At 42.5% G+C, this 24,905-nt stretch overlaps 3 protein-coding genes across 7 annotated transcripts; 1 reads left to right on the forward strand and 2 right to left on the reverse strand.

Annotated features, from left to right (window-relative positions):
* The first annotated feature begins 1,423 nt into the window (after positions 1 to 1,423).
* Positions 1,424 to 8,538, forward strand: LOC133900704 (pentatricopeptide repeat-containing protein At3g16610-like). 5 transcript variants are annotated; one of them, XM_062341918.1, is made up of 4 exons: positions 1,424 to 3,493; positions 6,058 to 7,173; positions 7,372 to 7,603; positions 8,319 to 8,538. In XM_062341918.1, the coding sequence occupies exon 1, from the start codon at positions 1,438 to 1,440 to the stop codon at positions 3,469 to 3,471; it is 2,034 nt and encodes a 677-aa protein (XP_062197902.1). In that variant the 5' UTR covers positions 1,424 to 1,437; the 3' UTR covers positions 3,472 to 3,493; positions 6,058 to 7,173; positions 7,372 to 7,603; positions 8,319 to 8,538. The 5 variants fall into 5 exon arrangements, with proteins under 5 accessions (XP_062197902.1, XP_062197901.1, XP_062197903.1 ...); XM_062341917.1 differs by lacking the exon at positions 6,058 to 7,173; XM_062341919.1 differs by lacking the exon at positions 6,058 to 7,173 and having other exon boundaries at positions 7,372 to 7,594.
* Positions 5,691 to 10,814, reverse strand: LOC133900705 (beta-carotene isomerase D27, chloroplastic-like). The gene is made up of 7 exons (XM_062341922.1): positions 10,213 to 10,814; positions 8,686 to 8,825; positions 8,413 to 8,505; positions 8,075 to 8,136; positions 7,397 to 7,503; positions 6,064 to 6,153; positions 5,691 to 5,980 (listed from the first exon to the last, which is right to left on the reverse strand). Exons 1-7 carry the CDS (start codon positions 10,508 to 10,510, stop codon positions 5,940 to 5,942), a joined length of 831 nt encoding a protein of 276 aa, XP_062197906.1. The 5' UTR covers positions 10,511 to 10,814; the 3' UTR covers positions 5,691 to 5,939.
* Positions 10,815 to 12,720: 1,906 nt separating this feature from the next.
* Positions 12,721 to 16,962, reverse strand: LOC133900144 (uncharacterized). The gene is made up of 2 exons (XM_062341283.1): positions 16,512 to 16,962; positions 12,721 to 13,253 (listed from the first exon to the last, which is right to left on the reverse strand). The coding sequence occupies exons 1-2, from the start codon at positions 16,701 to 16,703 to the stop codon at positions 12,891 to 12,893; spliced, it is 555 nt and encodes a 184-aa protein (XP_062197267.1). The 5' UTR covers positions 16,704 to 16,962; the 3' UTR covers positions 12,721 to 12,890.
* Between the last annotated feature and the right edge of the window lie 7,943 nt (positions 16,963 to 24,905).

The following is a 24,905-nucleotide window of genomic DNA, read 5'->3' on the forward strand; positions in this document are numbered from 1 at the left end:
AAAGATCGAGAGGTAAGGAAACACGAGTTGCAATATATGATATTTTATTGATTACAAAATTAATATTATTCAAACCAGTTTGCATATAATTTCATTGCAATATTACTGATTTTATGTGCATGCTCTTGTTGTAATATTATTAATTACACGTGTGTTATACGTGCACATTTACTTAGTTGAAACTAAATGGTCGTTGTGGCCTATAAAGGTTGATATTTCTGAAAAATTAAGTGTAATTATATTTTATTTTTGTGGTTAGTTACTCAATAATATTTTTATTAATTATTTTACATTTCTCAAAACAATAATTCTAAAAATATATCTACCTACCGCCTTCCAACGGGCGGCAAGTACCTGTTGCTCGTTGAATGAGCGACACGTTGCATGGTTCACCCATTGAATGAGCGATAGGTTACACGGCTTGTTCATACTGGCAGGCCACGTCGACCTGTCGCAGGAATTTAGATTTGCAATATTTCAAAACGAATATATATACTTGTAATTTTTTGGTTTAAAATATGTAAAAATAAAAAATTCCTAACATGCCTCCTACGCGAAGCATACAAGGGGCCACTGTCGCGCCTAAATTCAAACACGGATTCTGGAAGAAAAAACTAAAACTAAATGCCTGCGGTGGCCTATAAAGACTGAGGTTTCTGAAAATTTAAGTGCAACTATATTTTTTTAGTGGCCAGTTACTCATAATATTTTTATTAATCATTTTACATTTCTAAAAATAATAATTCTAAAAATATATTTACCTATCATTTTTCTAACAAATGATAAGTACTTATCGCTTGTTGAATGGGTGATAGGCGTTGAATAGGCAGCATGTTGCCACATTGACATGTCACGTGAGTCTAGATTTACAATATTTTAAAACAAATACATATATTTGTAATTTTCGTTTAAAATATATAAAAATAAAAAATCCTAACAAGGCTCATACGCGAATCATACCAGGGGCCACCGTCGCGCCTAACACAAATTCTGGAAGAAAAAAACTGAAACTATAGGCTCACATTTCTAAAAAAAAAAGTGCAATTACATTTTCTTTTTCAGTGGTTAATTACTCAATAATATTTTTATTAATTACTTTATGTTTCTTGAAAACAATAATTCTAAAAATATATCTATCTACCACACTTACAACGGGCGACGTATACTTATCGCTGATTGAACGAGTGACTGGTTGCACGCTTCACCCGTTGAATAGCTGACATGTTGTACAACCTGTCAACGCTAATAAGCCACGTAAACTTGTCGCAGAGTCTAAATTTGCAATATTTCAAAATCGACATATGCATTTGTAATTTTTGGTTTAAAAAAATATAAAAAATTCCTAACAGGATTCCTACGCGAAGCATACAAGGGGCCCACTGTCGCGCCTAAATTCAAACACGGATTCTGGAAGGGAAAAAAAAAAACTGATGCTAAATGCCCGCCGTGGCCTACCGGTACCAGGCCCTCAAGGAAGCCCTCGCCGCCGCCATCGACCACCCCGCCGCCGCCGCCATCGACCCCCGCCGCCCGCACGCGCTCGCCGTCGTCTCCGGCCTCGCTGCCAACGGCTACCTCGCGTCCCTCCTCGTCTCCCGCTACTCCCGCCTCGGCGACCCCGATGCCGCGCGGGGGGTGTTCGACGCCGCCTCCGCGATCTCCTCCGCGCCGTCGCCGCCCAAGCCGCTCCTCTACAACGCGATGCTCCGGGGCTACCTCGCCCTGGGCCTCCCTCGCGAGGCGGCTGCGCTCTTCCGCGACATGCCGCCCCACTGCGCGCCCGACCGCCACACGTTCCACCTTGCCGCCACGGCGTGCGCGCGCGCCTCGCCGGAGGAGGCTGAGCTTGGCCGGCGTGTCGAGAGTGCTGCTGCGGCCAGAGGGTTCGCGTCCGACCTCCTGGTTGCGACGGCCCTGATTGGGATGCACGCCGAGGCCGGGGACATGGGTGCCGCGCGCAGGGTGTTCGACGGAATGCCGAGGCCAGACGCCGTGGCGTGGAACACGGTGATCGGTGGGTACATCCGTGCGGGGTTCTTGGGAGAGGCCGTGGAGATGTTCAACTGGATGAGCTCTGTGGACGGGGTGTGGCCGTCCGAGGCAACTATTGTGAGCTTGATATCTGGTTATGCAGGTTTCGGTTCTTGGAAGGGCCGTGGTATGATGCACGCCGTAGTGGTTAAGCGTGGCTTCCACCGCAGCCTCTTCGCTTCCAATGCTCTCCTGGAGCTGTATGCCAAGTTCGGCTGTTTGAGCAAGGCTGTGATGTTGTTTCGTCAGATGGCGGTGAAGGATTCCGTCACTTGGAGTTCGGTGATTGGTGGTCTTTTTCGGAATGGGAAATCAGGTTATGCTCTGAAACTTTTCCACTGGATGGTCTCGAATTCGGCAGTGCTGGTCACTAGGTCGATCTTGCTCAATGTGATTCTGGCCTGCACTGAGTTGGGGGACTGGAGGGAAGGAAAATGGATCGAAGAAAACTATGTGCTGTGTAGTGGCAGTGAATTCAAGAGAGATCCCTCTGTACTAACCACGCTGATATATATGTATGCAAAGTGTGGGAAGTTAGATTCGTCTGCGGACCTTCTACATGGAGTTGCAGAGGTTAGAGGTGATGTTGTTGCATGGAATGCTATGATCAAAGGCTGTGGAGAGCTGGGACAAGTGGAAAAGGCAATTATATTTGCAGTAGAGATGCAGAGGATTGGCATTGATCCGGATGTTGTTACATTCTTGGAGATCCTACCTATGATCTCGGTGATCCCATCATTGAAAAAGGGGATGGAAGCACATGCTCAGATTGTCAAAAGAGGGTTCCAGAATGAATGGACAATCGCTAATTCGCTTATTTGCATGTATGGTCGCTGTGGAAGTCTTAGGCGTTCAGTTGATGTGTTTAATGGGATTATGAACAAGAATGTAATCTCTTGGGCTTCTATGATGCAGGTATGTGCATGGAATGGACTTGCTGCCGAAGTTGTTAAGCTTTTTGAGCTGATGAAGAAAACAGCAGTACAACCAAACCACTACACTTTTACTGCTGTGTTGACTGCCTTTAAAAACACGGGTCTTGTTGAGGAGGGAATGGGCTTGCTCAAGTGCATGGAAGAGCAGTATGGTATGGAGCCAGATATCGAGCATATTTCATGTGTTGTTGATATGCTCTGTCGTTCTGGACGCCTGACTGATGCATATCACCTGATACAGAGTTCTCACTCTGAACACACAAAAAACCCTATATTGTGGGGGACATTGTTAAGTGGTTCCCGTTCATGGGGGGATTTGGTGATTGGGGAAGCAGCAGCTAGGCATCTCTTGTCCTTGGATCCAGAAAATAGAGCTAACTATATGATGCTTGCTGATATTTACGTTTCACTTGGGAGAAGGGACGATGCCGATGATGTCCTGAGACTATTAATGTCAAGAGAACTAGAGTTGAGACCAGGCTGTAGCTGGACTGAAGGTGGCTAAAGCTTGCAATACATTATAGAAGGTATGATTAAGTTTATAAGTGTGAATTAGCATTCGAAGATCAGTTACATATTCTTGTTTAATATAAACATCATTGTGTGTTAATATTAGAGTAGCTTAACAGCATTGAGCATACAGATATAAATGTGTTGGGTGTTAGTATCAAAATGAAATGAAGAGGACAAGAAGATATGGTGATCATTATGGTTAGACAAAGAATGACATATGAAGCCACTTTTTTTATTTATAATTGGAGAACAGAGGGCGGAAAGTAGCAAATTAATGAAGCAACAAGACTATCATGTTGAACCAGGAGATTGGTCTGAGTGCTACAAAGTTTAACACTCAACATTTGCAAGTAATGAGTTAGAACTTTTATACCTTTTTGAAAAAATGGAATATGAATATCTATAAAATTTACTATTAGGTTTCCATCCTGGTCCCTTCATTACGCCTTTCTTAGAATCAACACCTTTCAATTTTATACTTTGTGCATGGAATACAATTACTGTTGTTACTCTATTTACAGTCACTTAGTGCTGGTCGCCATCCCAATGGAGCATGTTACACAGCTATACCAATAATTTAAGCTTCATGACATAAAGCATTACTTTTATTCACTTAGGTTGTCATTTATTGATTCCGTCTAGCTGGCTTTTCTTATCTAGGTTAGGCCAAGTAATACTTAACCATCTGAATTCTAGAATGCTGAAGAAAGGAATTGATATAAACTTCTTACCCTAGGGCCACAAAACCTGGGATGCCACTAAACTACGCAGCCTACGGCTTGCCATAGGAAAAAAAAATATAGCAGCATCTTCTCTGTATCGTTCCAATTTTATCGGATATCTCCGAAATCTTAAAGTGTCACAGGGTCAAATATAAAACAAAAAGGTTGAAAATTTTCAAGCTAACGTGGGGCCTTATGATGATTATTCATTTTATGGGAATTATTGGTGTAGTTACTTCCCTATGGGATAACTCATAATAGATTTATCATAATCGGTGCCACCACAGAAGAGTCCTTTTGCTGGATACAGTTGCTAATGTCAATTGCTAGGGACATTGGTTTCTCTCCTTTCCTATCTCCAAAATCACCGACAGATAACCAATTGACAGAGAAAGCTGTGATGTCAATTTGTTATTACGAATACTACAGGAGATTTCCATTGATACAATTATTATTGTCATGGAAATAAGATTATTGTTTAAAAAATCAGCCACCTAGATGCCACCACGATTAGGTGCTAGATGCCTACGCCTAATTGGCAGTTAGGTGCTAGATGCCTCCGCGATGCCCACCTAGTGCCTAGCACTTTTTAAAATATCGTCACCCTTTCTTTTAACAAATTACCGAGAACATTCAGTCAGGACCTGCAATGAATATTGTGGAGAAATCAACTAAAGCCAATAGCTGTCAAAGAAAATCATGCAAAAAATCTCAGCAGCCAAAACTCAGTAGTACAGTGCACACTACCCATGTCGGCAGTGATGGTTATCCCTGTCTTGACTCTGTTGTGCTGTATCAATTCTTTATGTGGCTATATGCTGTAAGTGCTCTCTTGGTTTCAGAAAGTGGCATCTTCATACTGGTAGGTCCTACCTGTTGTTCTTCTGTAACAATGTTAGAGTTGCAATACTTTTCATTTTTTTTAGTCAAGTCTCTCATGATTTACTACCACCACCTATAGAATCAAGATGTGGGAATACCCTTTCTAAGACCATGAGCATCATTGCTGAAGATACATGCCACATTTTGAGAAAGTTCTGATATTTTTCTTCATAACATAACATATCGGAATTTTCGGCATTACAACATTTATTAGATAGATATTTTACGATATACCTAGGGATTTTCAGAGATGCGAGTTTATGTACCCATGTCATTACAGTTGAAAGTACTACATGTTCTGATATTTCATGTAATTGAGCAAACGTCCTGCGTGGTTGGACAATACATTGTCAGAAACTCTGCGCTGAAGAATGTATCATGATTCTTAAGGACTAATACTAAATCACGAGTTAGAGTTGTATCGGTTGTAGGCTTTTAGTTTTCAATTTTGTTAGAGGAATCTGCTCATTATAACTTGATTCATAACACAGATGTGAGTTAGTTTTAACCTGGCAGATATACAACGCGCTCAACCAAACGATGATCTGTAGTTTTTTTTTTTCAGTTAACATGAGAATTCCTGGAATGGATATTTCCATGCTTCTTTTAATCTTTCTTTGCTTCTTCTTACGACTTATGAAGAACATGCACTTAAAATGCTTTGTATTTTGCACAAGTATGTCCTTCACTTCCTCTCTGATTTATCTGGATCAACAACCAGTTACCTAACAATTTGAAGTAAGAGTTGACTAGAAGTGCCTTCTGATACTATCTCAAGAAAAAAAAAATCTATTAAGTTGATGCTGCTTTCCAATTGGGTGATATTTATCCCAATCATTTACACTTTCCTCTCAAATCAAATAGAGCAATTCACACGATGATTCTGCTTTGCAATACCTACATATGCATTAAGTAAAGAATATAAGAACTTAAGAGAAAATATGATTAAATTTGTTCAGACAACTTACATGCAGACTTACATTTTGTCCTGAAGCATGGCTGCTTCAGTGCTGGATCATCTTTAGGAGGTTGCTGTCCAAAGATCATCTCACAGCTCATGTCTTCACAATCTGAATAGTGATGATATAGTTGACATTACATACTATTCCCCGCAGGTACAGGGCTTGTCTGAAGAGAATGTAACATAGTTTCCCTTTTTTTTGATTGGCAACTAGAAAAAGACCTCCTTAAACATAAGGTTTGCTTTTGTTGGAATTATATATGGAGCTATTTTAATCAGGCTTGGAAGCACTCTTTTGCATTATACATGAGTGGAAGAAGTGAAGATAAGCCCAAAAACCATTAGCAGTGCCATTAAGCTAACATTCATTGGCTGCTTCCTGAGCTAATCACTTGACAGGACAAAAAGGAGTAGGTGCCTAGCAAATTCTGACTCAATTTGATCTTCGATTATCTGGAATGATGTCATCATGTCATAAGATATCAACATCTTTTGACCTAGAAACTATGATTGGTTTAGTTGAAATATTCACCAAGAAAGACCCAACATTCACAACAAGTGCTTCTCGTTAGTGAGATTTAATCATATTGCTCTGATTGTTGAAACATGCTGGCTCTGCACTGGTAAGTGAATGTGCTTGTACTATATTTGACAAGCACTGAATTGTGGAATGGTTGGTATAGACACTACTATTTCACAACTTGTTTCTGTTATTTGTAGTTTTCCACTAAGAATAACAAGTAGAAGCTGGCCCTCTGTCTTTTTGTACAACTTGACTGCAATTGCTCTATAACCTGCAAACATGTTGGCCCCACTTCAATCTTTTGTGTCCCCAAAATGGCAACTTGTGGTTCCCATGCCCAAAAAAGGCATGGTGCCTCAGTTCAGTGGATACACATGGCAAGATCTTGAGACTTAACATAATCAAGTGAACTTCGGTAATTTTCATGTAGAATCTTGATGCATTGCTTTCAGTGTTAACATTCCTCTTCAGAGCTCGTCTGAACAGTTGGACAGATATGGACCATATTGCAAAGACACTAGCACTACTTGAAGTGGAAAGGTCATATTCTAAGTTCACTTGCGTTTTGGCAATAGTCAGTATGATGTTGAGCAATAGTATAATTAGGTAAGTGACCATGGACTTTAGCGATACAATGTTCAGACTTTGACACATTTTCTAACTTTTAGATGATGCTAACTCTTGACAATCCACTAATTTCTTCCCGACTTTATTCAGCGGACTGGGGCTTGGTTATTTTACATGGATTCTAAGTTCTAACAAATTAAAAGATGTATTTACTCATTGATATATATATTCTTTCAGGCTAGCCTCTCATGGATGAACTTACTAGGAGACATGTAGACAGCCGTGCCGAGTGAATCTTGGATGAACTTCTCGCATGGGATCTTGCAAAGATTCGTGCACATCCCAACACAGTTGGTGCTTTCCAGAAATCTGTCAGAGCAAGATAGGAAGGAAATGGTCAGCGAGAACAATATCATTATCCTGCTCTTCAGCATTTGTTGGTATGCCTGCACCAACATGGGTAAAATTGGTATATTGCACATGCCTTTATTTTGTATTCTTATTTTTTTTAAACGTAGTTCTTTTCTACTTCAGTAGCTAGTTTGTGGAGTATGAGTTGGATTGTCAGTTTGCGACAATTACGACATGAGCAATACATGTTGCATCTCAACATTAGTTATTCAATACCTTTTTCAAATGGTTTTACTTGAGTGAAGGTTGACATATTGCAAATATTCTATTCAGAACTAATTTATGGTTCAGATTCATAACCTATCAATAGCAAAACAGATACTTTTTACACCTTAAGAATTTATAATTTATCTATGAAGTACCAAGACACAAACAGTTTGATCAGATTTTTTATGGGGCACTCAGCAGTTAGAAAATTTTGATTTAGTTATGGTCATACTTGTTAAAGTTAAGCAATAAATTAATCTACATTTAAATTATTTTAACATTTTCTGTGCAATAAAAAAATTATGGATGATGATTGAATTACCTGCACTTGGGGATGTAGACCACATTTTTCTCTTTCCTACCATCAACTTCGGATTCCCTGACCTTGTTCAACAACATTATGATTACTCACACAACTTTATCAATACTGGGGAGTGCATATGGGGGAAAAAATTGCAAAACTATGCTGGAGTATATTCCATGCATGACTCCATGTTATACTAAAATATACACTAGAAGCACTAGCACTTTGTGCAGGGCACTAACATGAACTGTTTCTTGTGAAGGTACCCTGCTTCAGCTACTCTTTTCTGAACTCAAGTATTACAAGGAGGAAGATGAACATCTCAGCAAGAAGAGGAAAGCTGTGTATGTATATACCTCACACGGTCCAACCAGCCAGGGGAAGAATATGGTGGTGAAGGCAGCGAAGTACTCCCGGGAGAATCTCGAAGGTGGCATCATCACCTTTATCTGCCCAACAGAACGCTGTCATTCCAAGCCAAGGTATGATAAAAAACAACCCTCTACTAAAACTGATTTGATTTGTATTTTTAAACAAATTACATTCCTTCTTAAATACACATTATATTTTTTAGAAAAAAATATTATCTACCTTGCAATGGAAGTTTTGAGGAGTATGTATGCACTTGCCATTGTGAGAATGTAGCTGGGAAATGCTCGTTCCAGGGCGTCGGCCACAGTATCCCACTGTCGATCAACTCTGAAGATTGCAGAGATGGTCAGGGCCGCCTCTATCAGGCCCTCGTAGCCGTCCTTTTCGTTCTTCAGCCCTGGCACACACGCATGCATGATTGCATGTCATGTTCATATCATTATCAATCACATTTCTCAAAAAAAAAAAAATCATTATCAATCACTAAACTGTAGATAATTTGTTATTACTTGCCCATGTTCTTCATGCTTTTCCCCATGTCACCACCAGAAAAAAAAAAGATGGAGAAGGGTAGACAGCAGTGTAGTATGTGGAAGATGTGAGAAATGGCGTTGGCTCAGTAGCAAACAGGGGAGAAATCATTGTGTCACACGCAGTGGTTAGTAGCGACAGCGTACTACCGGTACTGTAGCACTTGATCTGGACCGTTCAGTTCAGATCAACCGGCCGACCTTGGAGCCAAGGCAGGGACGACAGTGTTATTTACCTTGACACTTCTCTATAGTCAAAAGCCTGCAGAGACTCTGCCTCCAACTATAGCAATGGCCAGTGGATTCCCATGGGGTTCATACTTCATATAATTTTACTTTAGGCAGACACTATTGGTTATACATACAACCAAATACGGTTAAATAGAATATCACTCCTATGGCTATAACACAGATAATATCAAACTTAAATAGTTTATTCTCTACTTTTTTCTGCGATGATAAGTGGTTATTAATTTCCAGGGAGGAAAATGCACATATGATATTTGACTCAGTGTATTTTGTTTTTTTTTAGAAAAAATAGGATATTTGACTCAGTGTAAAGAAAAGTTAGAGAAACCCAAAAGGCTAGATTCATTCAACCACTACGAGATTCCTAGAATGTGCATCTCACATTTGTGCGAATCACAGCTTATAGCCTCTCTTAGTTGCCGGTATGCTGATACACTTCTGTTTGTTGCAATATGTACCTTATGTACCTCCTAAGATGCTTTTGGTATTTTCTTTTATGGAACTGGTCAGAATCTAGAGAAATTGGATCAGCAAAATGTATGGATTGGAGAAAATAATTTAGTGCAGGAAAAAAATGGCTCCGCTTTTAGTGCTAGGAACAATTTGCCCCAATATTGATTATATGATCGCCATCAATATTACTACTCCTATGAGTCATTGAAGATGATATCTATGCTTGGGACAAAATAAAATAACGTCACATTATGCAATCGCTTACGCGATCAACACCGATATATACGCAAGCACAGTTTCATGTTAAGAAAAACTTTGTTCATTAGCCAACCACACAGTATATTTGCGATCAAGCCAAATATTAACACATCAAAAGAAGTATATACGCCAAACAAGAAAAGATGACCGTTTAACAAGAAACTACGACGTATTCTAAACAGCATAGGATGAGTCACCAAAACTTTGCAGACAGAAACAAAAAAAGAAGAAGTTCATGGCTGGACAAAAGCGGACGATCATTCCAAGGTGGCGAGAATGTGTAAGGGCAAGTACCAGAAGCTTCTTGAAGCTTCCTGGACAGGTATCCGATGGCCAGCTTGTCGAACCAGTTGTCGTGGTACACCGTCGTCGCCGCCGCCGTCTCTCTCGGTGGTGGTGGTGCCGCCACCGTCTCCCTTTGCGGTGCCGGCGCTGCCGCCTCCTGCGGCCTCACCATGACCGCTCGCACCGTGGAGCGGCGCTTCCTCCTCATGTCAGGCCTCAGGTAGTTTCGTTTCATCGTGAAAGGTGGTGATGCTGCAGGTAGGAGGCCATGAGCACGAGGAAGGAGCACAGAAGTGGTGATCTCCATGTCTCTCTTTGCTGCCAAGTGTGTGTGTGTGTGTGTGTGTGTGTGTGTGGGAGAGAGAGGTGAGGTGTTATGGTTTGACTTATATAAAGGGAGAGGTGCAATTTGCAAATGAAGAGGTAAGTGCCCAAATAGCAGGGAGGGGACATCTTTGCTGTGTTGGGCTCGGAACCATGGATATAGCTTTATTTTCCCTTGTGAGGTTGCAAGGTACACGCATACGCAAATGCACCATGTATGCGCACTATACACGGGTCAGCCACCGGAACATTTCCCTAAGAAGATGAGATTACATTAGCAACGAAGAAATAACATCGCAAAAGATACACCTACAGAAAGATCACCTCAACACCTCACCTAGCAACCGAAAATAATTAACATCACCTTACACTAATATCACTTACTATGCACTAATCATTCTCTAGCACACAATTGGCTGAGCATGACTCCCTAGCAATGGCTGAATTGGGCGTTTCCTGACATGGACACTGGTTCAAGAGCAACTTTTTCGACAACGCAGGATGGTTTGGTTTTTGCATGTAGGTATTCAAACATACATTATTGGGAAAAAGAATATACATCGCGTGAGAATGACTTGACTCGGCGCACGCAACTAAACACACCTGACATAGTGAAGGAAACCCTGTTGAGTGCACCCGCAGGTGCATAATAGTGGGCACTACAATTTAATCCCTGGTAGATGAAGTTGTACATACACGGCTTCATTCCACAGAAAGATGGCTCCGAATCATGGGCATAGCAAAATACCAGTTCACTCGTTCCTGGAAATGTGATGGTGATGGGGCAGGAATGAACAAGGGACTTGTGTCTATCTCCTATGAGTTTTGTTTACCAACCGATGTTCTATTCTTCTTCTTCTTTCTTTCTTTCTTTTTTTTTTTGATGGGGTTCCATTCTTTAATTGCAATGGGCTTTTAATTGGACCTCGTCAGGAAGGTTCAGATACGAGAGGAATATCATCTCTTGATAGGGGAGTATTTTGCTGACAGCTTCCTGCCATAGATTTGGGATAAGACTAAATAGCGATAAAAGTACATTATTATTCGATGGCACCGAGGGAATTTTCTCCTAAATAATCTAGGAGCTACCAAACACTACAGTACAAGTAGTAAGACATGATTGGTTCTTAATAATCCCAGTGATATTGACTGGATTTGAGAGAGAGCGCGCTCGCCGTTACGTGTGATTAGTATACGGTTTTTCGATAGTTTAACCTTTTGGGTTTTTTCTGGACAAAAGAGTTTTATTAACTCTCATCAGTTCTTAACCTTTTGGATGAACTGGATGACATCTTATCACAACAAAGAAAAAGAGAGAGAAAAGGCCATTTGACAGCAAATGGTGACATCTTATCACAACAAATCGCTCTCGATTCATGTGCATCATATGCGTACTATTTGTAAGGCTCATTGGCCATTGCCCCTTGCCCGTACGCTGATGCGACCGACCTTCACGCAGTTTCGCCTCATGCCACGGCTGTAAGCTACCAACAGACAGAACTTGGAAGCGACCTGTTGCGCACCAGATGAAATCATGGCGAGGCAGAGCAGACATTTGACAAGCAGTCTCCAGGAAGTGGTAGTGTACTTACTACGCATCAAGGAAATGTATCATGTAACAACTCACCATGAAGTAATATCGTATCACTTTCCGCTAATACTTGTCACCATTAACTTGTCGCTAATAGTTATCACTGTTTGACTGACTCGATACAGTAAAGCTCTCTATTAAAACTATCTTCAACCGATACTTTAAAAATTCATCCTATATAATACTATCACAACATCTTCTAACACTATTACAGTATTCCTTATTTTTTTTTATCTCTAATAGCTATTCTATTTCCTACTTTATATTACTCTCCTCTTCTCTTCTCTTTAAATCTATAGTATTACTCTCCTCTTCTCTTTAAATCTATAGTCATATACTGTAAACAGTAATACGAGTGCTCTATTCGATCGGCAAATTTGCCCGTTGTTCTAGTACTACAGTAACTCGCGCTCATCAGTGTAGCGCTAGAAACGGCTGCTGCTGGAAGGGTGATGCGATCCTCAATCTGCAAATCCAACGCTCACAGTAGTTTACCGGTTGGATACAAGAGCCGCTGGAGTTGGCCTAAAAGTGACTTCTCACCTTACACGCTCCCGGTTTCGGTGCTGCCATCGCTGACAGAACAAGTAACATCTCATATCTGATGGCGTGCAAATTTGCTTCTTTATATTCAGATTGATGGGAATACAGACACAATTTTCAGGCAGTTTGCAACATAAATAAACAGAGGATGGTGGTGGCAGGAAGAGCAAACCCATCCAGCCACCTCCAACAAATTCAAGGGAACACAGGTGGCGGCGATTCACGTCAGTCAGCTCGCTGTACCCTTCCCGGCGACTTTCTGGGCGATCCACCCCATGCCGTCGTAGAGGCCCTCGCCGGTGATGGCGCACGATGCCTGTATGTGCCAGTCGTGGTTCTTTATGCTGTGGAGGGAGAGGGCGTCTGTGATCTCAGCGGGGGACATCGCGTCCTTGAGATCCTGCTTGTTCGCAAACACAAGGACCACCGCGTTCTCGAGGTCCGCGTGCTGGAGCAACCGGAAGAGCTCATCCTTGATGATGTTGATCCGAGTACGGTCGGTGCTGTCGATTACTACAATGACAGCGTGAGTTCCTCGGTAGTATGTTGCCCATGATGTGCGTAGACTTTCTTGTCCTCCCAAATCCCAAACCTGGTGCATTCAAGCATAATATTAGTACAATGCATGGGTATTGGCAAACAACAAAGAATTGGGCGTTTTTCACCCAAAGATGCAATCATTCGGACACAATCCAAATAAGACAGTGAACTCTTATAATAGGTTTGGCTTTGGGAAATAGGCTTATATTGGGCCAAACTAATAACGGAAATAAAAGATGATCTTGTTTCCAAGTGGAAGTTGAATGGGCTGCTAGCAGATTTGTTACATAATATCAGTACAAGCAACACATTGGTGTTGCTAAACAAGAACAAAGAAAGATTTGATCGTTCCTGTGCCAAGAGAGAACCAAAGACTTTGATAGTACAGAAGTAACATGGTAAACATAATCACAAGTTCACACAACTCGCAGCAATAAATATCTTTTCAGGAGACCAGTGCGTATTGCACAAGTCTTGTCTCTTAAGCATATTTAAATTTCAGGACATTTGGCATATTCATTCAGTGACTCTCTGAAACAGATGTTTTTGTTTACTTCAGGAAAGCATGAAGTAAACAATCTATTGTTACAAGATGCAAATCCTATCCATTGAAGTGGCACTTCCAAAATACAAGTTGTCCGGGCATCGATACTTCTTATTATATTTTTGCACTTAAGTAACAACAACAACAACAACAAAGCCTTTCAGTCCCAAACAAGTTGGGGTAGGCTAGAGATGAAACCCATAAGATCTTGCAAGTCTAGTCATGGCTCTGGCACGTGGATAGCTAACTTCCACGCACCTCTGTCCATGGCTAGTTCTTTGGTGATATTCCAGTCTTTCAGATCCCTCTTTACAGACTCCTCCCATGTCAAGTTTGGTCTACCTCGACCTCTCTTGACATTATCCGCACGCTTTATTCTTCCGCTATGTACAGGCGCTTCTGAGGGCCTGCGTTGTATATGCCCAAACCATCTCAAACGATGTTGGACAAGCTTCTCTTCAATTGGTGCTACACCAACTCTATCACGTATGTCCTCATTCCGAACCCGATCCTTTCTTGTGTGGCCACACATCCATCTCAGCATGCGCATCTCCGCTACACTCAACCGTTGGACATGTTGCCTTTTAGTTGGCCAACATTCTGCGCCATACAACATCGCAGGTCTAATTGCCGTCCTATAGAACCTGCCTTTTAGCTTCTGTGGTACTCTCTTGTCGCAGAGGACGCCGGAAGCTTGGCGCCACTTCATCCACCCGGCTTTGATTCGATGGCTCACATCTTCATCGATTTCACCATCCTTCTGCAGCATCGACCCCAAATATCGAAAGGTATCCTTCTGAGGTATCACCTGCCCGTCAAGGCAAACCTCATCTTCCTCGTGCCTAGTAGTACTAAAATCGCACCTCATGTACTCAGTTTTAGTTCTACTAAGCCTAAAACCCTTCGACTCCAAGGTCTGTCTCCACAGCTCCAACTTTCCATTTACCCCCGTCCGACTATCGTCGACTAGCACCACATCATCTGCAAAGAGCATACACCATGGGATATCACCTTGTATATCCCTTGTGACCTCATCCATCACCAAAGCAAAAAGATAAGGGCTCAAAGCTGACCCTTGGTGCAGTCCTATTCTAATTGGAAAATCATCGGTGTCACCATCGCTTGTCCGAACACTTGTCACAACATTATCGTACATATCCTTGATAAGGGTAATATACTTTGTTGGGACTTTGTGCTTCTCCAAGGCCCACCACATAACATTCCGCGGTATCTTATCGTAGGCCTTCTCTAAGTCAATGAACACCATATGCAAGTCCTTCTTTTGCTCCCTGTATCTCTCCATAAGTTGTCGTACCAAGAAGATAGCTTCCATGGTCGACCTCCCAGGCATGAAACCAAACTGATTTTTGGTCACGCTTGTCATCCTTCGTAAGCGGTGTTCAATGACTCTTTCCCATAGCTTCATCGTATGGCTCATCAGCTTAATCCCACGGTAATTAGTACAACTTTGAATATCCCCCTTATTCTTGAAGAAAATATATGAATGCAGACATCATAAGATTCCTGGTAAAGTTTGCACAGATCAGCAAAGATATACTATGCTTCTTAGTCCATGGAAACTAAACATCTGGAGAATAGCAAGCTGAAACACTATGGGACCTGATAAATCAACACTTCTAAAGCAATCATGGGGTAAATCATATACTGCTTCCCTACATTGAGTCCACGATATAGTTCCACTGATTACTATAGCACACAATACGAGAAAGATAAATTCAATACATTAAAACAAGCAAATATTTTGCCCGACGGTGTATCTTTAACACATTATCACAATTCCCAGGGATTAGCAAAATCATTCATCAAAGCCTATAAAAGCTCATAGCAAATAATCAAGCATAAACCTCAAAGCTGGAGGGTGGAGTTACACAGCAGCAAAGATTAAATCCAGTAGCTAAGAAATGGAGATTGGACTCAATATATTGTGTTACGGTGTTAGCTAGATTGATTTCTTTTTTGGTCTCGAATTAAGTTAACATTCTGCCTAGGTTGACCTCGAAATAATATGTTAGTGAAGCAAGAGCTGTCTGCCTGGGCTAGTTGGAAACCAATGTGGAAACATACCACGATGAAAATAGAAGTATGAAAACTATGCTCCTTATCAACACTCAATACCTATCACAGCTAGATCAAAAAATTGGTCATAAATGATTTTCAGCAGGAAAACCCTAATCCCTACCTTTCAACAAGTAAAACAGACTAAATGGCCATAAAGAAGGGACTTGTACTGCCCGTTTAGATGGAATCGTGCCACATTTACCACAGGTAACATACCACGCATGCAAGCTAAGAAGATCTCAGCTACCGCATTCATCCTACGGCATGGAATTCTCATCTAGTCCTCACCACAATCTCACTTGCCCACAATCTCCATGAACACATGATCAGGGCTACGATAGCCGAACCTATCCAGATCAGCGTGAATGGCTTCACAGACAGGTGCTAGCACCGCATCAGCTCACGGCTTCTCGATGACTCTATGAACTACATCAGGGAGAGGGGGAAAACATATTTTTTCCGCTTTCCCCTCTACATCTAGAACCTAGATCTTAAGTCCACGGAAAAACGCGCCGCCGCGGCCGCTCCCAGACCGCTCGATCCGGCGGCAACCGCGGAGCAAGGTAGCAGCTGCGGCGACCTAGCGGCGAAGCGAATCAAGCCTGAAAACTCGTGCTGTAGGGTCCAGACGGCGGGTGAGGGAAGGAAGAAGACAGAGAGAAAGAGCCGGGTGAGGGCAGGGCTGACCTCGAACCGCAGGTTCTTGAAGACGACCTCCTCGACGTTGCTGCCGATGGTTGGCGCGGCGGTGACGGCCTCGCCGAGGTGGAGCTTGTAGAGCGTGGTGGTCTTGCCGGCGTTGTCGAGCCCGACCACCACAAGCTTGTACTCGCGCGCCGGGAACATCAGGAACCACACACGCGACATCCACGCCCCCATCCTTTCCTTTCCTCCGCCTCCCTCGCGCGGGCCAAATCTGAATCTTGCGCGCGCCGGCGGTTGGTGGATGGGTGGATCGGGGAGGCGAGGCGACAGGGGATGGGGAACCGGATCGACCGACCGATCGCTCGGGTAGGATGGAGGGGAGTAGGAAGACGAGGAGGAGAGGGGATCGGAGTCGCCGGCGCCAGGGGGAAGCGAGGAGGACGCGTCGTGTCCGGTTCGTGCGAAGTTTCGGCTTGTGTAGAGGGAAGAAAGTGCGGTTGATAGGCCGGACCGGGCCGGGCCGGAGGCTGAACCGACCCTGATTGGTGGTTATGCCTTGTGCGAGTGGGAAATAGTTGGGCCCGATTGTGGTTTTTTTCGAGTACAATTCAATGCACACATTTAAAAGACCACCGTTTACCTACATATTACTCATCCACGGGGCACGATAGGAGCTATGAAATAATCCATCAACTTACTCTTATAAAAAACAGAGGTATGAATATTAGAAATATTATTTTACTCATCGCTCGTGATGGTGTGACAACGTAGTAATGATTTGGCGAAGCCTTTGATTTCTCAACACAAAGGATTTTACACAAAATTATAGTTCGAACACATGTTGTGAGGACAATGATTCATAACATATTTGTTTGTGAAGATGTTGATTCCTTTACGGGTGTTTATCATCTTACATGAGGATGGTAGCAGTGAACTAAGATTCACAGGTGTTTATCGTCTTACACAAGGATGATAAGAGTGAACTAAGATTGGTATTTGAAGAGCAACAAAGGCAACAAATAATCTTCTTAGAGTGTGCTATTCTATGAGCTTATTTTAAGAGATTAATCTATGTTTGGATGTTTATGTAGGGAAAAAATTGGCATGCATTAGTCGAGGCCACGCTAAAACAGCCGATTGACGTGCTAGTTAGTCTAACTAACGAACACTTTTACATAGCTTAGGAATATACATCCAACCAAACATATTATTCCTACGTTTCAAAACCTTAATAGGAACTAATCTAGATAACCAATCACGCTCTAACAACCACAAGACTAATCTAGGGCAATCCAAGAAACCTATAGACTATAGAGCCTTTCTAGGTCAGGGCTCAGCCCGGCCCATCTAACAACCAGCGGTCCAGAGCAGGGTTCGGCTTACCGACCGGAGCTCGAACAAAATTCATTTGGCAAAATTTGAAATTTGGAGAAAAATCGTAATTTTGCCCGCTCGGTAACCGATCGAATTGGACCGGTTACCGAGCAATTTGCTCGGTAATCGAGGGATCAAAAACCGTCCGAATTGCTGCGATAACTGAACGATTTTGAGCGATTACCGAGCTGTATGGACGCATTATCAATAATTATGTAGGAAAATCACAAGAAACAAAAAATTGACCAATAAATCATGAAAAAAATAGTATAGTATCATGATATGTTTTGTAATATCATATAAAATTTTGGTATGACCTTTGCTCTATTTTCGAAGTTTCGAAGGCAACAAACAGATAATAATAGCAATTCAAGCACGAACATATAATTGTTACTTCGAATATATGCGTATATTACATATGCAGCGTCTAAAATTAATAAATATATATCAAATTGTTCGTAGTAAAGCTAAAAACACAATTACATCCCATCCTTCGGTACTTACCATGGTATCCACGCCACGTGCAGCCTACGAGATGGAAAAAATTAGTGTAACAACATGGTACGAAAATAAAGTAGTTGCAAAAAGTAAATTTGTATCACCTTTAGAATCACCAGCTTGGGGGGCGATTACATTCGGCCATATTATACTCATCGGTGGACATTAGTATTAGCCGTTGTGTTGATAGCAACTCTGCCTTAAACTCAGCCCATGTTTGCCCTGTCCATGCAGAAGTGGTTGACCATTGTTCTTGCAAAATGGCGTAAAACTCAGGATCTCGTCACTAATAGACCCACTGAATAGGAAGTTCTGACTGAGCATCGGGGACAAAATAGTGGTATGGATACGATCCATAACTACTCTCCATGTCATAGTGAAAGGACAATGATGTCGCCTAGAGGGGGGTGAATAGGCGTTTTTACAAAAATTCAACATTTTCTACCGTTAGCCTAAACTTGCAGCGGAATATAAACTAACGAGTTTTTCACAAGAGAAAAAACTAAATATGCTAGGCTCAACTAGTGCACAATCACCCTAAATAAGTGTGGAAATTACAATCCTAAGGTGACAAAATTACTCAATTCTAGCAAGAGATATACAATAAAACTTAAATTGAAAAAGGCTGAAAATACTGTTTATATGCCTGAAATTACTGTTCATCCGGAGTCTCCGGTGTGGTCCGGATACTCCGGTGTGTACAGGTCCGAAAACTCCGGTAAAGTCCGGATTCTCCGGTTTCTGTACAGAACAGAGCCCGAAACTGAATAAAATTAATGAGTGGAGAGTTCTAGCTCAAACCAAGTGATGTCGTGTGTTTCTGGAGATGATTCCAAGTAGATTCACGGAGAACCTACACTCAAATACACACAAACAAGTAGATCGAGCAATATATGCAAAGATTTGAGCAAGAACATAAAAGTAAGGAAACAAGAGAGGAGACACAAAGATTTGTTTCCTGAAGTTCGGATTCACCACCGTGAATCCTACGTCTCCGTTGAGGAAGCTCCAACGAGCCGGGTCTCTTTCAACCGCTTTCCTCGATCCACTAGCTTTATCTCTTCCCTTTCGGAGGTGAGATCGACCTTCACAAACTTTCCCGTGGCTCACTACACGCGCGGGAGCTCATCGGGCAACACCTAGCCGGCTAGGAGGCTTCACCTCCAAGAATAACAAACGCAATCGAACTTCTTGCCGAGAACTCAAGTGCTCAAGATTGGATTTTAGCTCACTTGCACTCAATCTTCCAATCTCTCAACCCAACTCACTTTTCTTCTCAAATCACACACTAGAATAGAGTGGGAGAGGTTCTTTTGGCTCTAAAAATATGTTCTTTCGTGCCCCTTACAGCAGCCCCAAAGGATGGGGTGAGTGGGGTATAAATAGCCCACTCCAAACAACTAGCCGTTACTGTTTTTAACAGAACTGACCGGAGTATCCGGTGAACACCGGAGTATCCGACCCTAAATCCAAATACGGCGTCAGAACGGTCACAGAATGTGTCAGAACTAGCCGTTACGCTCTTTTCTGGACTTTTACCGGAGTATCCGGCCTACACCAGAGTCTCCGGTCGGCACTTAACCCAGAAAACAGCCCCAGAGACTTCCCGAAGTCTTCGGCCACTCCAGGTACCAGAGTATCCGGACTTCACCGGAGTATCCGGACTTCACCGGAGTCTCCGGCCTTTCCAGGTACCGGAGAGTCCGGTCTTCACCGCAGTCTCCGAGTACAGCACAGCTGACCTCCGAAAAACGGCGATAACTTTTGATCCCGGAGTCCGATTTCGACGATTTTGGACTCTATGGAAAGCTTATTCAGAGGGCTACACATCCAAACTGAATTCATGACCTAAAACACAAAGAATCAAATTAGGAACACTCCAAAACCTATTTGTACACTTCCCTACTTTCCGCTCCAGACTCTTAACAACAAACTCTCACTTTGGGTTTGGTTGGGAACTCTTGAGCACTGAGACGCGACAATTAGCTCACGTTGCATCCCTCTTAATAGTGCGGCATACCTATACTCAAATTCAAAGATAAAACTCGTTTGAACCACTTGAGCATTTGAAAACTTTCAAGTACCGCTTCTTTTTCTTTCAAACCTTGAGGGTTGCTAACTTCCATATATTCTTCACTCCATATCTTCTTGATTCTTCATATGATTGATGTGAATCATCCATAGCTTCACATAACCTCGCACAGTCCATCGGCGCAAAGCCTTCACTCGCTCTTCACCACCGCCTTGGTCCTTCGGCGCCAAGCCATTTGCTTGCCCTTCACCACGGATGGTCCATCGCAGCCGAGTCTTGCTTGCCCTTCACTGTCTTGCCATAGAAAACCACTTTGTATTCGACATCTTCAAGGAATTCACTTTTTCATATATGGAGTCCACTCTTGTTCTTCACTCTTGGCATATATGATTTCAATTTAACTTATGCCTTTTTATGGATCCTAACCCCAACTCACTCTCAAGCACAAAGTACATGGGTTAGTCCATAAAACCTAAATGACAACATTTATACCTTAAGTTACTTGATCTCCACAAGTAACTTATTAGCCTTCATGCATATTGTCAATCTTCATATAGAACCTAACCCCACTCATTCTTAAACACATAGCCACGGGTTAGTCCATAAAACTCTATTAACAAGTCATACCTTTAGTTACTTGATCTCCACAAGTAACTTAGCATTCAAGCTTATTGCTAATCTTATTGAGCTTCTTCTTCTTCTTATGAGCATCACTAAAAGCTTATTTATTTAGATGCATATTTCTCCTCCATGCATCACATCCGAGCATCACCTAGAGTTCATGCATATCTCTTCTCCATGCATCACCTATTGAACAACCTACTAACAATCTCAACAACATTGTTAGTCCATATGTATTGTCATTAATTACCAAAACTACACATAGGGGCTAGATGCACTTTCACATAGCTACTGGAATAGCTCGCACTATCCTGTGGTCCATCGTGCTCACCATGTATTATATGCCTTGGTGAGGATGGGGCACCGTGGTCCTGATCCTGTGTGGCATGCGAAAACTGACTCTCACCAGTGAATTGCACGGGAGGAACGACAGAGGATTGGCATGGAGGAACATCACCGCCCTGACCATCATCATCACCGCTGTCAGTCTTTGAGTTGTTGTCATTCGATTCTTGGTAAGTTGGGTTCTTTGGGTCACTATCCGTGCTCTCATCGCTTTGCACTTATCTTTTGCCCTTGCCCTTAGTCTTCTTGCTCTTCTTTGTATGCGTCATTTGCTTCTTCCTTTTTCCCGTGTGTATGTCACCAACCATTGTAGCAGCCCACCGTTGTAAGTCAGGTGTGTTCGTTGTGTCTGTCACCAGGTGAGTAGGCAGGAGTACGTCGCTATCTGTGTCCTCCTCGGCAAGCTCAGGGGCTACATTTCATCTCCCGGTCTCCATCCAGTCCCGGAACGGATTATTATCCTCGTTCCATGTGAACTCCATAAGCCGCTGAAATGGATCATCATCAACAGTCGACCTGATACCTGCATCCAAGTTGTTCTGTATTCTCATATTGTAGTTGACATATACCAACTTATGGAGCTTCTTGTAGCTTAATCGGTTGCAAACTTTGGTGTGGATGAAAGCAAATGTACTCCAGTTCCTCTCACACCCACTAGATGAAGCGCACTGTAACACTAGGCGTCTGGCAAACATTGATAGTGTAGGTGTAGACGAACCAAACATAGACCACCATTGCGCTGCAAGTAGATAAAGTGATATGAGGCTCGGAAAAGTAGATAAAATGATGCAGCGGATAGATATGTAAAAGTTTTTGTACTAGGATGAGTCCTGCCGTCACAAGCCATACGTGCAGCTAGAGGACCTGAGAACGAGAGAGACTTTGTCCGATATGTTTCAGCCTCAATAAGAGCTTCCGTGGCAGTAGTAACATCAGTCATCCTCTCAAATACCTCACGGAGATCTTCGAGCAAGGTTGGACCCGTGCTATACACGTAATGCGTGCGGGGGTTCAAAGCGGCCGCTGCAAGTTGATGATCGAAGCATTAGTACCAGAAGCATTAGAAACACAAGCATCAGTACAAATAAGATAGGAAGTGGTAGGAGTGTATTACCGGCATTCATATAGGTCTCATTGGCTAGATCATGCATTCTGCGATCGATAATTGCCATGTACTTATCAAAAGAATCTCTATCATTCCGATACAACGCTTCATACTCCTGCTTCACAACGGTGTACCTCAGGAGCACATTACTCAATGTTGGCACTTTGCCCTGATCAGCAAAACGGAGGAATGCATACAATGGCTGGACGGAATCGACAACCACTTTTGCCACTATGGTAACTTGGATAAGCAACTATGTGCATATCTCCCAATATCAGAACTAATGTTTCGAGACTGCTGGAGCTCACTAGATGCCATCCATTGCATGAACTTATCCTTTCGTCGTAGAAAGCTATCAAGAAATAGGTAGTTAGTGCCAAATCTTGTGGCATTCCACCTCACCAACTCTCCACCAATCGTGGCCTTCATCATTTCATGTAGTTTTGAATGATTGTACAGCCATCGTGATATGGCCCTTGCACTTTGGATGACAATGCCGTGTTCTCTAATCACCAACCGATTTCAACATTAAATTTATCGTGTGCGCCACACAAGGCTGCCACATGATAGCAGGATATTCCCTTCTCAGAACTTGACATGCCTTCTTGTACTTGGACATGTTATCAGTCACAATCTGTATAATATTTTATGGGCCCAAACCATTTACCACTGCTCTTATCTCCTGCATAAAAGAATGAACTAAATAAATATACAACAATTGAAATACTATGTTAGCAACTTAGGAAAATAATGTACCTTGTTCAAATATTTTGCATCCTGACTGTAGCCAGTTGCATCTACAGACTTATGAAAACATACAACCATTGTAATATAAGAAGAAATTAATAATACTCATGTGCGTCGGTCCCATCCACGAATCGCACATTATGGTAACACCATACTCTGGCCATTCTAGCTTCCACTTGTCAAATATTTTCTTCAAGGCATTTTCGTTTTCGTCCAAATACTTACCATCTATATCCCGACCAGTTGGAGATGGTACACCCTCGCCTGTTACGGAATAAATGATCAGACGTCAAAAAGAAAGAAGTATAACAACAATGAATTCATTACAAACTTAATCACTCACCCCATTTCTATGTTTCTTTAACTGCAGCGACAAAGAATGCATCGTCCGCTCTTCTACCAGGAATGCCTGAAGTGTGGAAAAATTTGGATCATGCTACACCAATAGCTTCCTTCGCTTTCTTTCCCTTAGCACTCCATGACCCGGTGTCAACCCTCGGCTGCACAGGGGCTTTTGCTAAAGCAACATTGTAATCTCTGACACTTTGTGGTGGCTCCCTTGTTGACGATGCTCTCCTAAGCATCCTCTTTAACACAGAGCCCCCTCTGTCACTACCACTACCACCTCCATGCTCGTAGAACTCGCCTGCTCTCCTCCTGAACTCTTCCTCGTCCCTCGATTGAGCCATGACACGCTGCACCTATTCCTCTTCCGTGTCCTTATTGTCGCTTTGTCAAATCTACTTGAACTCTAGCTGATTCTTGCCTCCGAACCCTCTCCTCAGCCTTTCCCTTCCTCTTCTCTCTTGCCCTATCCAACTCACGTCTGAAATATTCACGTACATCTGGAGGCACCCTATCACAATGTATAACATTCAATCTGCGTCCTGCCAAATGTTCTTTCAACCTTGTGGCACCACCGCCTCTCTTTTCCTTATTGCAATAATTGCACCTAAAACCCAGGGCCAAATTGTCCCCATGCTGCCACACCACATCTTTATCTGTCATCGCTTAGTTTGCAATTTCTCTGTTGGAAGAAGAAATCTCGATGGTTAGCTTACTAATAAATATCTCCACACATGTTCAAATCGCTAGTCAACTCAATTGAACAAAAATTATCAATGTTTAGCCAACTAATAAACTTATTTGAACGAATATTAACACCATTTGCACCTAAAATCGATAGTAAATGGCCGATTGTCTAGCATGATTATTACCAACATTCGCATGTACATAGACAATTCAATGTAATAAGGTCCATAACCCAGCGAATCAACCGCTACATGTTGCTAATCGACTACACGACGAACTGCTGCCCTTGTAACACCGCTTAGCGAGCATTTTACATAAAAAAGCTACTAAACAGTCCACAACCGAATGCATCACGCAGTGCATCGTCGAAATACCACGCAATCTACAACTACCGATCATATAACATCGATTACCGGCCGATAAACATTAAAAATCGAAGCAGTTGCGACGATTACCGAACCTTGACCGACGGTTACCGAGATGCGGCGATATCTGGCGACGCGCTGGGTGCAGACCGTCGGTTACCGCTCGAATGCGATCGGTAACCGCCCACCCTCACTCGATTACCGAACCTTCCTCGCCGGATTTGCGCCAGAGAACACTGGAATAGGTCGGACGGTCACTGGCGCCGCGCCTGGTGCTGCAGGAGGTGGGGTGGGGAAAGTCTGTAGTGCACAGATAG

Source organism: Phragmites australis, chromosome 19 (genome assembly GCF_958298935.1).
Source record: "Phragmites australis chromosome 19, lpPhrAust1.1, whole genome shotgun sequence".
NCBI lineage: Eukaryota > Viridiplantae > Streptophyta > Magnoliopsida > Poales > Poaceae > Phragmites > Phragmites australis.

What these genes read in the sequence shown, in the direction of transcription:
- LOC133900705 (XM_062341922.1), bottom strand. Translation starts at nt 10,510, where the DNA reads ATGGAGATCACCACTTCTGTGCTCCTTCCTCGTGCTCATGGCCTCCTA. An exon ending in GTCTACATCCCCAAGTGCAG is followed by an intron (nt 7,504 to 8,074) that starts GTAATTCAATCA and finishes TTGCTCTGACAG; the next exon opens with ATTTCTGGAAAGCACCAACT. An exon ending in GGCTGTCTACATGTCTCCTA is followed by an intron (nt 6,154 to 7,396) that starts GTAAGTTCATCC and finishes ATCACTATTCAG; the next exon opens with ATTGTGAAGACATGAGCTGT.
- LOC133900144 (XM_062341283.1), bottom strand. Translation starts at nt 16,703, where the DNA reads ATGGGGGCGTGGATGTCGCGTGTGTGGTTCCTGATGTTCCCGGCGCGC. An exon ending in TCAAGAACCTGCGGTTCGAG is followed by an intron (nt 13,254 to 16,511) that starts GTCAGCCCTGCC and finishes TGAATGCACCAG; the next exon opens with GTTTGGGATTTGGGAGGACA.
- LOC133900704 (XM_062341918.1), top strand. Translation starts at nt 1,438, where the DNA reads ATGCCCGCCGTGGCCTACCGGTACCAGGCCCTCAAGGAAGCCCTCGCC.